The sequence below is a fragment of the Trichomycterus rosablanca genome, chromosome 1 (assembly GCF_030014385.1).
Source record: "Trichomycterus rosablanca isolate fTriRos1 chromosome 1, fTriRos1.hap1, whole genome shotgun sequence".
NCBI lineage: Eukaryota > Metazoa > Chordata > Actinopteri > Siluriformes > Trichomycteridae > Trichomycterus > Trichomycterus rosablanca.
Window position 1 is genome coordinate 50,836,050 of NC_085988.1, and position 17,343 is coordinate 50,853,392.

The 17,343-nt window shown below is 39.5% G+C and overlaps 1 protein-coding gene across 1 annotated transcript; it reads left to right on the top strand.

The window, feature by feature from the left end:
- Positions 1–5,146: 5,146 nt before the first annotated feature.
- Positions 5,147–16,215, top strand: washc3 (WASH complex subunit 3). Its single transcript, XM_063004051.1, has 7 exons — positions 5,147–5,288; positions 8,055–8,153; positions 8,876–8,941; positions 9,836–9,958; positions 11,774–11,884; positions 12,327–12,391; positions 15,780–16,215. The coding sequence occupies exons 1-7, from the start codon at positions 5,238–5,240 to the stop codon at positions 15,868–15,870; spliced, it is 606 nt and encodes a 201-aa protein (XP_062860121.1). The 5' UTR covers positions 5,147–5,237; the 3' UTR covers positions 15,871–16,215.
- Positions 16,216–17,343: the final 1,128 nt, after the last annotated feature.

Here is a 17,343-nt window from a genome sequence, read left to right on the forward strand (position 1 = left end):
CTCACTTGCATGTCTTTGGACTGTGGGAGGATACTGGAGCTCCCGGAGTAAACCCACGCAGACATAGGGAGAACATGCTAACTCCACACAGAAAGGACCCGGACTGCTTCACCTGGGGATCAAATCCAGGACTTTCTTGCTGTAAGGTGACAGTGCTACCCACTGAGCCACTGTACCGCCCCTGTAGTTAAAGTCAAACATTTACAAACATTTGTGTGGCAGTGTTTTTCTTTCTCTTACTGTATGATCGGAACATGCTTCTGTCTTACAGGCAGCCTCTGACTAACTCAGTTGTCCGTGGACAGAGTCATCTGTGTTTCTCCAGCCTTACCTGAAAAAGAGCACAGTGTCAAGCACTTTATTATAGGTGCAGAGAAGTACAAAGAATTGTGTTTTGCAGTCAGAGAAAATGGGTAGTTGCAGAAATCATTGGGGCGGCACAGTGGCTAAATGTCGCCAAGAAGGTCCTGGGTTCGATCCCCAGATGAGGTGGTCTGGGTCCTTTCTGTGTGGAGTTTGCATGTTCTCCCTGTGTCTGCGTAGGTTTACTGCCTAGTGTCCTCCCACAGTCCAAAGACATGCAAGTGAGGTAAACTGGAGACACTAAATTGTCCATGATTGTGTTTGATATAACTGATGAACCTTGTGTAATGAGTAACTACTGTTTCTGTCATGAATGTAACCGAAGTGTAAAACATGACATAAAAATCCTACTAAACAAACAAACAGAAATCATTGAGGAACCAATAACAAAAGGAAACTTATGTCCTAAGTAACAGCTCTGGTTAAGGGCCCAAAAGTGGCAGCATGTAGCAGCTGGGATTGATGCCCTTAATGATCAGTAGCCCATAACACCACACAGCAGGCCACCAATGATTTTCAATGCTAAAGCTTTTTGTAGTGGTCGTATTTGTAATAAATATTACGCATTTAATACACTCTAATAAAGTAAGAAACTAGGTATAACCTATAAAAAACTGCCTCCAGAATGACCTGGAATAAAATAAAAAGTAGGTGTGGTTATTTTTGTTTACTTTCTTTAAACTCGCTTAAGTCTTGGGCTTAAATGTGGAAAGCACAGCTGTCAAAATAATAAAGTACTCAATGATGTTACACAATAGTTTGTGATGAATCCCTACTGTTTAAAGATTACACAAAAAAAGGAAACATGTTGTGGGAACTTGTTGCGCTCTGTCAGTTGCCACTTTTGCATAATAGCAGAAGCAGCTTTACAGCAACTTTGCCGCAACTTTGCCAACAGTGATTGGGGTTTTCCTGTCTCTAATAAAAGGCATTGGGTGAGGAACCCTAAAACCTAATTTATGCTTCGCAATTATTAGTGATTGTGTGTAGATGTTTGAGGCAAAAAAAGAACTCAATCTATTATAGAATGAGTCTGTAACATAATAAAATGTGGAGAAGGTGAAAGGGGTGTGCAGACTTTCTGGCTTGAGAGATTGCCACATGCACAGACCAACTATAAATGGCTAAAGCCCTGTAATGGAGTGGTCCCAAATCCAGGGTAAAACTGCCTAGTGTCCAGTTTTTCTGGATGAACAGGACCCACCGGGACCCTAGCCAGGGTAAAGAAAATTAAATGAAAAAATTAATACTTGGTACAAGATGTGCTGCACCATAACATATGTACTGGGCACCTGGATTTGATTCTTGCTTAGGTCTAATGTCTAGAATTTTACATGTTCTGTCCATGTCTGTGGATTTTTCTCCAAAAGCATGTATGTTAAACTGGCTTCTCTAAATCAAACCTACACTATATGGCCAAAAGTTTATGGCCACTTATTTTATTTATTGAGTTCAGGTGTTTAGGCATATCCTTTACCAACAGGTGTTTAATATCAATTATATAAAATAAATTACTTTTTTTTTTTTTTTTACCTTTTTGGCAACAGTTTAAGGAAGACCTTTTTCTGTTCTAGCATGACAAAGCAACATCCATAGAGACTTAGGCTCTGTAGGTAGCACTGTCGCCTCACAGCAAGAAGGTCCGGGTTCGATTCCCAGGCGGAGTGGTCTGGGTCCTTTCTGTGTGGAGTTTGCTTGTTCTCCCCGTGTCTGTGTGGCTTTCCTTGGGGGTTCTCTGGTTTCCTCACACAGTCCAAAGACATGCAGCTAGGTTAACTGGAGATAGTAAAATTGTTCTAGGTATGTACAGTATGTGTGCCCTGTGATGAACTGGTGACCTGATCAGGGTGGTTCCTGCATTTTGCCCAGTGAATACCCACCAGTGGTGAAAACAGTGGTAAAACAGACAATAAAAAACAGTTTGGTGTGAAGCTCCAGGGGCCCACACAGAGCCTTGACCTCAACCTTACTAAACAGGATTTGGGTGAATTGGGAAGCCACAACTTCGGAATAATCTTCCTGAATCTTCGGGATTCATACACAGTCTTAATGTTCAAGTCTAGATTGAAAACATATTCATTTACTCAGGCTTTTGATTAGTCTTTCCAAACTAGGGGTGTGTGGCTCCGGTCCTGGGGGTCGCTGTTTGTCAGATTTGCTGGCGCTGTGTGTTGGCTTCTGGCTGCGTCTGATTTCTGACCTCTAGGACCGGAGCTGCCCACCCCAAATATAGACAAAGGTGCAGAGCTTGGGGGTTCTTGGTCATAGAAACTTGTGGTGATCAGGGATGTTGGGTTGCTGTTGTTCTGCCTCTCTTGTCTGATCACTCAGGTTTGATGATGGTGGGTGCTGACGTCCTGTGAAAGCCTTCATGACTTTGTTACCTGCTCGCTCTCCCTTTTAGTTATGCTGTAATGATTAGGGGTGCCGGAGTCTAACGCTACTCTCTATAAAACTGACATATTACTCAATTCACATTTTTAACTGCATTTTCTGTTGTTTTACTCCGAGGTGAAACCTGTTTACCCACCCAAGGTTGAAGACTGTAAGTCGAGACTGCCACGCCAACAATGCTGCTCCTGCTAGATATGACGGACATCCTGGCATGTTTGCACCAAAAATTTCAAAAACTCACTACGGACTTTATCACTGACTGGACTAAATAATGAAGAACTCCAATAATTATTTTTTCTTTGCTAGCTATAACTTTTAGTTCAATTTAATTTTGTGTATGCATGATTTGTGTAAATCCTATTTAAAGTATCCTCCAGGCCACCCAAGGAGGATGGGGGCTGAGTCTGGTTCCTCTCAAGGTTTCTTCCTGTATTTTTAAGGGAGTTTTTACCTGCCACTGTTGCCCTCGGCTTGCTCAACAGGGGTTTTTGATCTGTTGGTCCTGAATTCTGTAAAGTTGCATTGAGACAATGTCCATTGTAAAAAGCGCTATACAAATAAATTTGACTTGACTTGACTTGACTTAGGCACAAATCACCATAGACACAATCCAAAATATTGTAAGAAGACTTTTCAGAAGGCCGCTCAGGTGGCGCAGCGGCAAAAACACTCACTGGAACCAGAGCTGGGATCTTGAATACATCGTATCAAATCTCAGCTCCGCCTGCTGGCTAAGGCTGAGTGGCCACATGAACAACGATTGGCCTGTTGTTCAGACATGGGCGGGACTAAGCCGGATGGGGTCTCTCTCTCTCTCATGAGCTGGCTGATTAATGGCGCCTGCACAGAGATGAGAAAAGAGTGCTCCCAGGGTGTGTCTCTCCGTATACAACGCTGAGCTGCACTGCACTCGTCAAAGTGTAGGTGATAAGATGCATACGGCATGCTGCCCACGTGTCGGAGGGGGCGTGGGTTAGCTTCATTCTCCTCAACCAGAGCAGGGATCGGCATTGGTGGAAAGGAAGCATGACGCAAAGACTTTTCAGAACACTGGGGGCTGTTATAACTGTAAACAGAGGGATACGAGGTTTATATTACTACCTATATTTTTGGAATGGGCTGCCTAACTGGCTCAAGTTCATGTCTCCTCACACTTTTGGTCCTGTAGTGTGTGTGGAAAAGTGTCAGCGTGGTAGGAGCCTCAGCCTTAAACATGATAAAAACGTTTCAACAAGTTAAACTAAAAATAATACATTTTAACTTGATTTTGTTGATGATAACATGAAGTAAATCGACGTGTCACGTCTTCTCAGTGGTTCCGCCATTGCTGGCTACACTCGAGGCTGAGGCAGTGTTGCCAACTCCTCAGTAAAGAAAGTAGCTATTGGCTGTCCTAAAAGTCGCTAGATGACGTCATCGCCTAATTTGCATAAGGAATAGCACATGTCGATAGGTCTATATCTTATTATAAGTAGTGGTAGCACATCTCAATAGGTCTATATATTATTATTATATACTATAGGTAGCGATAGATCCATTGATCTGTATCTCAGACATATATTTCAAATTTATTTATTAGGATTTTAATTAAATTAAATTTTATATTAGCCAATATACAAAACATTTTGTAGTAAATAATATGCTAACCCTCTATGAGGAATATCTTCTAAGGTTTTGCCTCTGTGATTTATCATACCCTATTGGATAAGATCCCAGTGAGAAAACTATAGATCACACAGATCTTATCTATAGCTACAAAAAATATGAAATCAGGAACAAATAATCAGAACTGACAAGGGAAAAGCAACAAAATTGTTTTACGTATACAAAGATAACGTAATAAATGCTCAACATATTCACTCAGTAATGAACTTTATTAGACACAACCTTTACTGTACCAGTTAAACTGCTAAGAAAGCACACAACTAAAAAATAACCGAATACCTCTTGTGTTGTCGTAATGTTATGGTCGCAGATGGTTAAACTTTAAAGTTTTAAAGGAATTAAAACTAAAACCACACATTACTAACCGCTAGCAGAAATAAATTAGGCAACGGTAGCACAGAATTATAGTCGTTCCACTGAACGAGTCATAAACAGATATGCGCATGCTCGGTAGGACAAATCAACAGAACAGTAACTGCAGAACGATATATGCTGTCATGTCCGATTCTCCAAAAGTCTCCAAAGCACCAGAAAAAGTCGATAGATTTGTCGCTAGTCGCTTTTTTAAAGAAAAAAAAAAGTCGCTAGAGGGGTCTGAAAACTCGCTAAATATAGTGAAAAAAGTCGCTAAGTTGGCAACACTGGGCTAAGGAAAGACTTTTAGTTTGGCGCGTGTAGCTCTTGCAGTGAGCGGCGTCACAGGTCACATTCAAGTCACGCGAGCACTGGATCCACACTGATGTTTACTAATAACTGAAAATAGAAATAGATTTCATTTATTTTAACACAGTGTCTGGATTTAAAGCCTGGTTATAATGGATGAAGATGGATTACCGATTATAGGATCGGGTGTAGATCTTACAAAAGTGAGCTCATTACTTTCAATTCCTTAAATCGCATCTGATTATAATATTATGATATTTGACTACAGAATTTCTGTTTACCCGTTTAAAAATGGAGGCAGTTATGACTTTAAAGGCGCATAGAGTATAATTTAAACTACAGTAGGATTTCTTGCTTCCACGGCTACCATATTAGTATAAAAAACTAGCTGTTTAGCAAAAGAGTCTACCATGTTTTTACTTGTGAGGACTAACGACTGGCAGGCAGGAGGGATGTAAACAGTCAAGCCTCAGTCTTTGTCAGAAGCTCTTTTATAACTTTAACACTATCTGTCAGTTTAAGAAAAACCTAGTTTTTCCTATTTTTATTAATATTTAGGTCAGAAAAAAGGAATCTAAAAAATGGCAGTATCAGAGTTATAACATAAGCATTGAGAGTTAATGCAAACAATTCCTACAAGGGTCCCAAACTCTTTTTTTTTACTTACACACCCCCTGCTTTGTTGGAATAGACCGTGTTCCTACACCCTGTAGGTCAGTACTTACAATATCGCACTGCAGAATGTAGCATATTGCTATTAGTATATTGCAGGGGTGTCAAACTCATTTTCACCAAGGGCCACATCTGCATTATGGTGGCCCTCGCAGTCTTTTAAGTCTTGGACAATTTGTTGTTTCTCTTGGAGGCTAAATTCTGTGTTTGGTGTCAAAATGCCAAATTTATACTGTATATTTATAATGTATATCTACATTTATATTGTACTCCTTTACCACAGACACGGCCTCATAATGCCAAGTTCACACTACACGACTTTCCAAGTTGTCAGGTTGCTGTACAGTTCACACTACACAACAGGATCTCTTGTAATCAGGAGTCTTTCAAGTCGGTGTGACTTTCCCACTACACGACTGATCGGCGATAGGGGGGTTTCACACTACATGATCTATCACCAACTGGAATTGCAGGCGAGCTTCTCTGGTCTCCCGAACTACGTTTTGTCACGAAAACAAACGCGAGAAGTGACAAGGGGTTTAATGATAGCACGTCCAAAGATGCACGTCAACAAGTAGCGAACGATCAAAGTTTGTGTGCTGATGTGCAGCATAAAATCAAGGAGAAAAAATAAATTAATCTGAGTGGATTTGGCTATGCGAACAGCATGGATTGTTCTATAGTGAGTTGGAGGTTAATAAATGAACGATAAGGTCAGAAATACTGTAAAACTTGTGTGTGCCGATGTATTCTGATATAAACTATATTATGCCCCCGTCCCACTTTTTACACTCCTCCCCTGCGTTTCCCCTCACGCCGTATCTTGAGTTTCTTTAGCACTAATTGCCAGTCGGCCAACTCAAATCCAGATATTTGACAAGCTAGATATAAATCTTAAGTCGCCGAGCGCTCGGATCGATTTGTTGAGTAGTTCACACATAGCGATTGAGAGCCAAGTTTCGATCGCCAAGCAAACACCGAGTTGCTCCCTATAATTAATCTGATATGTAAGTTGCTCCAGAGCCAGCAGATCTACCAGTCGGCGAGCGAAAATCAGGGCAAAAATCATGTAGTGTGAACAAGGCATAAGACAAGAAACGTAGCGTTTTTTCTTGTTGAAGCACAAACTTATATTCACTTTCCCATCTTTCATTAAATTACCTCATTCTGCTTCAATTTTCTCTTATTGTACATTTTGGGATTATTTGTCAATATTTCTCAACAGCACTTGTTGGAAAATCGCCTCAGTTAAGCCCTGATGTGGAAACACTGCCATCTAGTGGCAGGATGTGGTCACTTTGCGGGTCACAAAATCGGCATGCATTGTGGGAGATGCAGTTTATGTACAATTTTACAGTGTATTTTAAGTCTTTTAAGTTCTTACGGGCCACATGAAATGATACCTGATGGCCCTTGAGTTTGACATGGCTCTTGTAGACCCAATGACACAACATAATCAGAAACAAAGTTACAAATAGTCAGCAGTTTGTCTGATGGCCTCATGGGACAACATCAGCAAGCAGAGACAAACACTGGTGGAAGTATGCAAGTCTCAGTTTCAACTGAGATAGCAATATAACAAAAAGAACCTTGGCCATGCAGCACTACCAGTGGACTAATAACGACTGGAATGTAGTTCATTAATCAAAATTTTAAATCTTCAGTTTATCACGCATGTTTTTTGTACTGCTGTTTGGACATAAGAACGGTTTATCAGCATGTGACAGCAACTCTCAAATATGGAGGAGAAAGCGTGATGGTAACACTGCATTATAAGGCTGCATGCAATACCCTTTGGTTTATGCCTAGTTGTTCAGGGGTTTATACTACATCAATACAATGAGTCGTACCATACCTCTAGGCCATGTCAGAACTACCCTAGAAGACAAGAGCAAGATGGTTGGCTTCACATCAAGGAATGGCCTGTCTTTTAACATTAAAACCCCTTTGATCTGGTTAAAGATAAACTGGAGAAAAGAGTAAAAGCAAACCTAGAAATGTAATAAGAAGTCTGTGTTGGAAAGAGCTTTTTGAAAAATATTAGATTTTTATTGTAGAAAAAAGCCTAGTGTGTTTTATTGTTTATAGCAGCAAAATTTGGCTATGGCTTAACAGAAAATCTTATTATTATTTTTTTTATCTTTCACTGTTTATTTGGTCTCAATTTTAGAGTACATTAAGACATTATTTTGGTTCTAAAACTTTTGAAAATCTTTGTCTGTACAATCTCTCACTTGTTTGAATCTATTTGTTTAGTTTGATAGTCACCATTGTGCCTCTTTTGTTTTTAACCCTAGGTTCCAGCAATCCAGCAAAGGAGAATTGTTGCTTTCCTAAATCAGTTCATCGTTCATACTGTCCGCTTTCTCAACCGCTTTTCTACTGTCTGTGAAGAGGTAATGTAATTATTACTAATACTAATGCAATTTTTTTTACAAGTACTGGTTGTGTAGTACATGTGACAACAATCTGCCGTATTCTTCATATGTCTGGGCTGTGGTGTAGGGTGGCAAGACGGAAGCCTTTCAAGCTTGCCAAAGCATGTGGGGAATGTGTTCTAGTCTGATGAGACCAAGGTTAAACTTTTTGGCCATAGTTTCAGAAGGTATATTTGGCACAAAGACAACACTGTGCATTATCAAAAGATCACTATACCCACAGTGAGACTTGGTGGTGGCAGATGTTTCCCCCTTACTAAAAGATTTCAGTTTGTTAACAAACTTTCAAGAGATTTGAATTTGCAAATTTGTTAGCACTGGTCCAGATTTGGCACAGTTTTTACACCGGGAAGCCTTCCTAAAACTCTCCTCCTTGTTTTTATTCGGGATATGGACTGGCACTAAGAGCACACTGATAAATGCACCTCCAGTTGACCTCCCCCCAATCCCCTTTCTTTCAGACCTACCGGTCAATAGCACTGCTGAAATTCAAACGTAACGTACTGCTGCGCAACCCAGTGCAACCCAGCACTAGTTTAAGTAAATATGGTGGCATATTTTTTTATACTGTCCAGTACAGTGGTATGATTTTCAAAATGTAAACCAAACTGTTTGGTCAAAATAATATTAATATTAATAATTAGCAAAATAATAATACTTACTGTCACACTTTTTTGTAGAAACTTTCAACAATATCATTACGGATTCAGCAAATCGAAACCACCCTCAGCATCTTGGAAGCGAAGGTAAATTAAGATGTTTTTTTAACATATGCATGGAAATAACTATTGCTTTACAGAATGTGAATACCACAGGAGCCCGTTCTGGGTAAAATGTGTTTGGGTAATACTGTGTTAACACTGTTTGGTAACATGCGTTTACTTAACATAGCTTAAACAGAAAGAAGCCAGTGGATAAATCCTAGGGAGGTACCAATGCAAATCACACCATGGGGATTACCAGTTGCATCAAGTCTAACAATTTCATTGTTCCATTGGTTGCACCTCATAACTCATATAACCACAGACCATATAAAAGTGCAGACAGGATTAAATAAATACTCTCAAGGATTTTAATGAAGTATCTTGCTTTGTAAACAACATTGCTGTGATTTGTATTGCATTGCTTGCATGTTTTAAACTCAAGAACAGTTTGAGAGAAAGATGCACACCTTGCAGTCACATGATACATTATTTACATGTAGTGCATGTACAGTATTTTAAATAATGATTACCTGATTTAGCAACATAAAAGTACACATAAGTGCTTGTTTTACGTTAGGGTTAATGAATTATGCCCAAAATATGGTCAAATATAATCATAAGTTTAATGCTATGATAATATAAAGTAGAGTTTTAAAACATGATGAATCACCTAATTGTAAACCATTGTAATATAACACTTATATACAAACTAATGTTTTATTTATATTTTAAAATGATTAAAAATACTATCATAGAAATTGTAATTTTAACTGCATATTAAAATTTCTATTTATTTAAATGTAGTTAAGTCAATTAATGAGAAGATTTTTGGGAATTTGATTTGGGAATTGAATTGTATGCTTACACTTATAGTAAAAAAATTAACATTACCATGAACATATCAGCATTTGACCAACAGTTTATTCTCATTTAAAGCTGTCCTCCATTCCTGGCTTGGAAGAAGTAACAGTGGATCAGAGGCTTTCTACAGAGACGAATGGACCAGCAGTGGGACCCAGTAGTACTGCAACCTCAACTGCTTCTTCTCCTCCTTCTGAGGTAAAACCTTTAACCCTGCCTTCACAATGGCTTCAACACAGTTCCTAAAAAGACTGAAATCATTCATTTTCATTGAAGGCATGAGCAACTAGAGACACTGATGAAGCAAAGTGGGTGGCCATTACAAATGTTAATAATAACTCATTTCTTTTACAAATAATGAGAAAATTAATAATCAATCCCAACTGAGCATTATTTATTTCTATAGATTACAAGTATGAATTTTAATCCATAGAATATTTTGATGGTATGTAAAATAAATAAAATGCTTGATAAATTGCATTGCTCATGGGTGTGTTTAATAATTTTGTAAACAGTCAGGTAATGGACTGTGGCTCATTTAAATCACTAAGCCTGTTTCAACACACTCCTATACTAAATAATGTGTCAAATCAGTATACGATCAATTATGTCATGACCATTCTATATAATATACCAACTTCCATATCTAATATACATTTCCATTATAATATACATTTCCAGAAAATTTGGGACATTTAGTAAAATGCAGTAAATTTGTCATTGGTCATTTGTTAATTTTCTTGAACCTTTATTTAACTGACAAAAATATAAAGAAAAGATTTGTGTAATGGAGCGAGGCATGCCTCACCACTGAGGCACCAGGTGTAGCCCTGCACCTGCAAGAAAAGAAAATGAACCCAGTATGCAGGATGCTTAACCATGGTAAAACAATACTCTGGCTAAAAAAAACTCAAACAAAAGGTGCAGTAGTAAAATTAAATCCAAAATAACAGAAACAAAATAATAAACGAAAGACACAAAAACATAAACAGAGAATAAATAAAAACTGCTTGTCACAATATGACTGGCTGCTTCAGCAATTACAAAATAAGCAGTTGCAGCTTGAAAGCCATCAAACCTCAATTAGCTGGAGGTTTTTCCTGAGAAGAATGGGTGAAGATTCTACAAGAGAGGTGTCAGAGGCTTGTTAGCACTTACCAAAACCACTCATTAGATCAAGTATCAAGTATGTTATCAAGTATGTTTCACCAAGTACTGAGGCTGGGGTTGAATAATAGCACACATGGACATTCATCAAAAGACGTATATGTTCATTTGAACTCAAAATTATAGTAAATTTCATACAATTCTATACACATCACCATAATACCCTTTAAGTGTTGCACATTTCCAGTGCAACTGTGTTTATACACAAACTCCTATTTCAAGACAAGTTGGGACACTTTTTGAAAATGCAATAAAAACTAAAATCTGGAGTTTGTTTAATGGCTTGATACAAGCACAAAGATTGACAAACCTTGTATTTTTTTTAAATATAAAAAGTATACGAAGGTGACACCTGCAATTAGGAAATTGGGAAAAGGGCAAAAAACTTTTACACAGCACTCTAGACTCTGACTGAGATCTAGATACATCTCAAGGATAATGAAAGCAGTCAGGCTGAAATGCTGGAATATCTTATCATTGTGGGGATACTGAGGTCAATGAAGGGCTGCAAATGGTCACCAAGCAGTGAAATGTTTAGGCGACCCCAACCTATGCCACGAGAACACACCCCACACCAGTATTTCTTAATGGAGTCTGCGCCACACACAAACCCTACCATCAGCCTGAAACAATTGGTACCGTGACTTATCGGCCAATGCCACATGTTGCCAGTCCTGTAAAGTACAGTTAGCAATTTCACAAGCCCAGGTAAGGCGCTGTGTCGTGGTGTTAACAGAGGCATTCTAGTGGGTATTATGCTCCCATATGCCATGGTTTAAATCCACTGTTTAAAACCACTGTGTAATATTTTAGCATTAGTAGTTCAATCTATGTACCTTTTTGCAGGTTTCTGGACAAGGGCAGAACAGCCTTCATGAGAGTAAAGCAGAGGTGGACAATGTGATGACTGTAGCAAAGGACCCACGATATGCCAGATATCTCAAAATGGTGCAAGTGGTAAGCAGCTGCTGTTTTCCTGCTGTGCTGTTATATATACAAAGGGCCTAAAGTATGTGAATGCTTGACGAAGATTTTGTTAAACATTCCATTCCATCCACGGACCAATTTGCAGCTGTAACAGCCTCCACTATTTTGGGAAGGCTTTACACAAGATTTTTGAATGCAAGTGGAATTCATTTAAACAAAATAGCAGTGGGTATTGATGCTTGACAAGAACGCCTGGGTTACAGTGGGTGTTCCAATTCAAACCCAGAAGTGTTCAGTGGGTGCTTTGTGCATGGTTGTACACTCATGCTGAAACAGGAAAGGAATGTTGGGGGTGTCCACATACTTTTGGCCATGGTGTAACTACAGTCCTGTAGACATAGTAATGTTAAAATACTATCCTCTGATCTGCAAGCTGAATCTAATTGTTTCAACAATTGTTTTCCATCTTAAGGGTGTTCCAGTGATGGCAATAAAAAACAAAATGATGCTTGAAGGTTTGGATCCCAATCTCTTAGAGTAAGTATTTCCAGTACCATCTGTTAGAAGTACTTTTTAAGTTTATGAGATACTTACTAAGGATTCACCATCAGAAAAACCTCATAAAGAGATCTTACACACTAATGTGCTAGTCATGGAACAGGAACGTATCATGTAGGACCCCATCTGGATAGCCACCCACAGCTCAGTGGTATTTGTAGGTGCAGGATCAATAAATGCTTGATTGGGCTCATGTCAGGCGAACGTGCAGGCCACACCATTTGTCGAAACTTTAGAATGCTCATTGAACCAGTTCTGGACAACTTTGGGCCTGATGGCACCGTGCATCATCATACTGGAATATCCTATCATTGTTCGGGTGTTGAAGTCAATGAAGGGCTGCAAATGGTCACCAAGCGGTGAAATGAGTGAAGTGGGCACCAGTCAATGATGAGTTTAGGTGACCAAGTAGACCCAACCCATGCCATGAGAACACACCCCACACCAGTATGGAACCACCCCCAGCCTGCACAGTGCCCTGTTGACAACTAGGCTCCATGGCTTAATGGAGTCTTTACCACACAAACCCTACCATCAGACCGAAACAATTGGTACTGTAACTTATCATACCATGCCACATGTTGCCAGTCCTGTAAAGTCCAGTTAGCAACTTCACGAGCCCAGGTGAGGCGCTGTATCGTGGTGTTAACAGAGGCATTCTAGTGGGTATTATGCTCCCATATCCCATGGAAGCTAAAGAACGCTGCACTGGCCTGCTGGATATGTGTGTATGGCTTCCTGCATTGAATGTACTTGTAATTTCTGGAGTCCCTTGTCTGTTAGCACGGACAATTCTAGCCAGGCGCTGATGGTCATGATCATTAAGCACCTGTGGGTGACCACTGCGCTGTGGGTATTTCTAGTTCACATGCAACACTGTGGATCAAGGACTGTTAAATGCCCACACCACACGCACTATCATGTCTCATGAGAACCCCGAAAATTCACCTCGCCTTGTCATGAGCACAGTGGCCAGTGCTCAATCTCAGTCACAAGATAACATCTCACAACTTATACAGGTGTGTACATTCCCAAGCCGTCTCCTGAGGTAACCCCACTTTATAATCAATTTACATACTGCTATCCAATGATTACTGGCATGTCAGTGTATATGGTTTGTATTATTAGACGTGAACCAAACTTAAATTTAAATTGCTCTTACATTAAAGGCAATGTAAAAATAAATATGAGTACCATCTTTACCATCTTAATTGTTTGTATTATGTAACCAAATGCATCATTTATTTTAAGAATTACATTTTGTATAGGAGGATAATATACAGTGGGGCCAAAAAGTATTTAGTCAGCCACTGATTGTGCAAGTTCTCCTACTTAGAAAGATGAGAGAGGTCTGTAATTTTCATCATAGGTACACTTCAACTATGAGAGACAAAATGAGAATTTATTTGTAAATTATGGTGGAAAATAAGTATTTGGTCAATAACAAAAGTTCAACTCAATACTTTGTAACATAACCTTTGTTGGCAATGACAGAGGTCAAATGTTTCCTGTAAGTCTTCACCAGGTTTGCACACACTGTAGCTGGTATTTTGGCCCATTCCTCCATGCAGATCTCCTCTAGAGCAGTGATGTTTTGGGGCTGTCGATGGGCAACACGGAATTTCAACTCCCTCCACAAATTTTCTATGGGGTTGAGGTCTGGAGACTGGCTAGGCCACTCCAGGACCTTGAAATGCTTTTTACGGAGCCACTCCTTCGTTGCCCGAGCGGTGTGTTTGGGATCATTGTCATGCTGGAAGACCCAGCCACGTTCCATCTTCAATGCTCTCACTGATGGAAGGAGGTTTTGGCTTAAAATCTCACGATACATGGCCCCGTTCATTCTTCCCTTAACACGGATCAGTCGTCCTGTCCCCTTTGCAGAAAAAAAGCCCCAAAGCATGATGTTTCCACCCCCATGCTTCACAGTAGGTATGGTGTTCTTGGGATGCAACTCAGCATTCTTCTTTCTCCAAACACGACGAGTTGAGTTTTTACCAAAAAGTTCCATTTTGGTTTCATCTGACCACATGATATTCTCCCAATCCTCTTCTGGATCATCCATATGCTCTCTGGCAAACTTCAGACGGGCCTGGACATGTACTGGCTTAAGCAGGGGGACACGCCTGGCACTGCAGGATTTGAGTCCCTCTCGGCGTAGTGTATTACTGATGGTAGCCTTTGTTACTTTGGTCCCAGCTCTCTGCAGGTCATTCATCAGGTCCCTCCGTGTAGTTCTGGGATTTTTGCTCACCGTTCTCATGATCATTTTGATCCCACGGGATGAGATCTTGCGTGGGGCCCCAGATCGAGGGAGATTATCAATGGTCTTGTATGTCTTCCATTTTCTTACAATTGCTCCAACAGTTGATTTATTCACACCAACCTGCTTGCCTATTGTAGATTCACTCTTCCCAGCCTGGTGCAGGTCTACAATTTTCTTCCTGGTGTCCTTCGACAGCTCTTTGGTCTTGGCCATGGCCTTGGAATTTACAAATAAATTCTTTAAAAATCCTACAGTGTGATTTCCTGGATTTTTTTTCTCATTTTGTCTCTCATAGTTGAAGTGTACCTATGATGAAAATTACAGACCTCTCTCATCTTTCTAAGTAGGAGAACTTGCACAATCAGTGGCTGACTAAATACTTTTTGGCCCCACTGTATATATTGTATATTATCGAATAATAAAAGTTTTACCTAAATTGTCCACCCGTAATAATCCCAAGTAAAAAAACAATAATTAAGGCAGTCAGTTTTACTAGTTCAAGGTGAACAACAACAAAAAAAAACAGTCCAGACATTACGTCGGGTGCTACATTTACATCACAAGAAGTAAGAAGGAGAAAGAAACAACAAATACACTTATATTCAGGAATATACACCAGCTAGGCTTAACATTATGACCACTGACAGGTGAAGTGAATAACACTGATTATCTCCTCATTACGGCACCTGTTAATAGGTGGGATATATTAGGCAGCAAGTGAACATTTTATCCTCAGAGCTGATGTGTTAGAATCAGGAAAAATGGGCAAGCGTAAGAATGTAAGTGAGTTTGTCAGTATCTATCAAAAGTGGCCCAAGAAAGGAACAGTAGTAAACTGGCGACAAGGTCATGGGCGGCCAAGGCTCATTGATCCACGTGGGGAGCGAAGGCTGGCCATCCAACAGACGAGCTACTGTAGCTCAAACTTCTGAAGAAGTTAATGCTGGTTCTGATAGAAAGGTGTCAGAATACACAGTGCATCACAGTTTGTTGCATATGGGGCAACCAACAACAGGGGACCAACACAATATTAGGAAGGTGGTCATAATGTTATGCCTGATCGGTGTACCTTTCTCACTGACTTGTTACTGTCACTTTCAGTACGCCGGATGCTTCTGTACCAGATGGAAAGAAGGAGATGGAAGAACAAGACAACAACAGCTCCGACAGTGAATCGTCGTTCAGCGATTGATCCCACTTTGCAGCCAAGCACAAACTTTATATTGAACTGAGCTGCTCAGGCATTCATGAGCTTGACTTTGTACAGGGTAAATATGCTAACAGTACATGCCCCTGATATGGACAGTCTTTTCGATTATGTGCCATATATGTGGCGTAAATGTGCCTTAGATGTGGCCGACACTGACCTACAAACTCCTAAACTCATTGTAAGTCTGAGTTTACAGTGTGTTTTCATATTTATGAAATGAAAGTATTATCTTTTTGGATAATAGCTGGAATAACTTCATATAATATCTTAATACCTGTCTTGTGTTTCGGGGTTGTCTTATTAATGAAGACATTTTACTTATTGTTATTGTTGTGTTTTTTTTAGCTTCAAAACAAGCTGCGATATGCAGATAAAACCCATTTCATTGTACTGTACACCTGTATAGTATGTGTATATATGACAAATAGTCATTCCATCTGCTCTAGATTTAGTGTGTTCAGTAATTATAGAAGGTAAACCAGGGTTGTCGGTACAAAATAAGGTAGTACTTTGTATGGACAGGCATGGTTATTTGAATTCCATCGTGAGCTAATACAGTTACTTACAAATAATGACTGTAGTCATCTGATTACAATATAGGGTTAAAAGTGGAAAAAATGTTTTCTAGGATTAAATTTTTACATCAGTTGTTGATAACGGTGAAATCAAAACTGTATGGTGACTAAACTACTTAAATTTACATATTACGATAAATTTGACAGCATACGAAATGTAGATAGAATGTTTTCTTTTGGCTGGGATTGGAACCCCCGGAATTCACAACAGCAGCATGGCTCTTAACATTATACCACAACAAGCTCATCATCAAACAGAATGTACAAACCCTGTTTCCAGAAAAGTTCGGACATGTTGTAAAATGCGGTAAAAAGAAGAATCTGTGATTTGTTAATTCTCCTAAATCGTTATTTAACTGACAGCAGTAGAAAGAAAATGTTTTCACTGATCAACTTTATTGTATTTTGGAAATATAAACACATTTACAATCTGATACCTGCAGCACACATTCGAAAAATAAGGACAGAGACTTGTTTAATACTGTGTACCATCTCCTTTCCTATTAATGAGACTTTTGAATGGTTTGGGAACTGAGGACACTCATTTTTGCAAGTAGAATTTTTCTCCATTCCTTCTTGATGCAAGACTTCAGCTGCTCAACAATTCATGGTTGTGATTGTTTGATTTTACTCTTCATGATGCTCCATACATTTCCAATAGGAGACTGATCTGGACTGCAGGCAGGCTAGTCACTCTGTATCTATGAAGTCACTCTGTTGTAGTGTTCTAAAGTACTTCTAAGCCCATGTGGCTACATTCATCACAGTAGCATGACGATTTCTCATACAGTGCTGTCTAAGGACTCGAAGGCCACACACATTAAATAGTGGTTTCCAGCCTTGCCTTACATGGACTGAGATTTCTCCGAGCCATGACCCA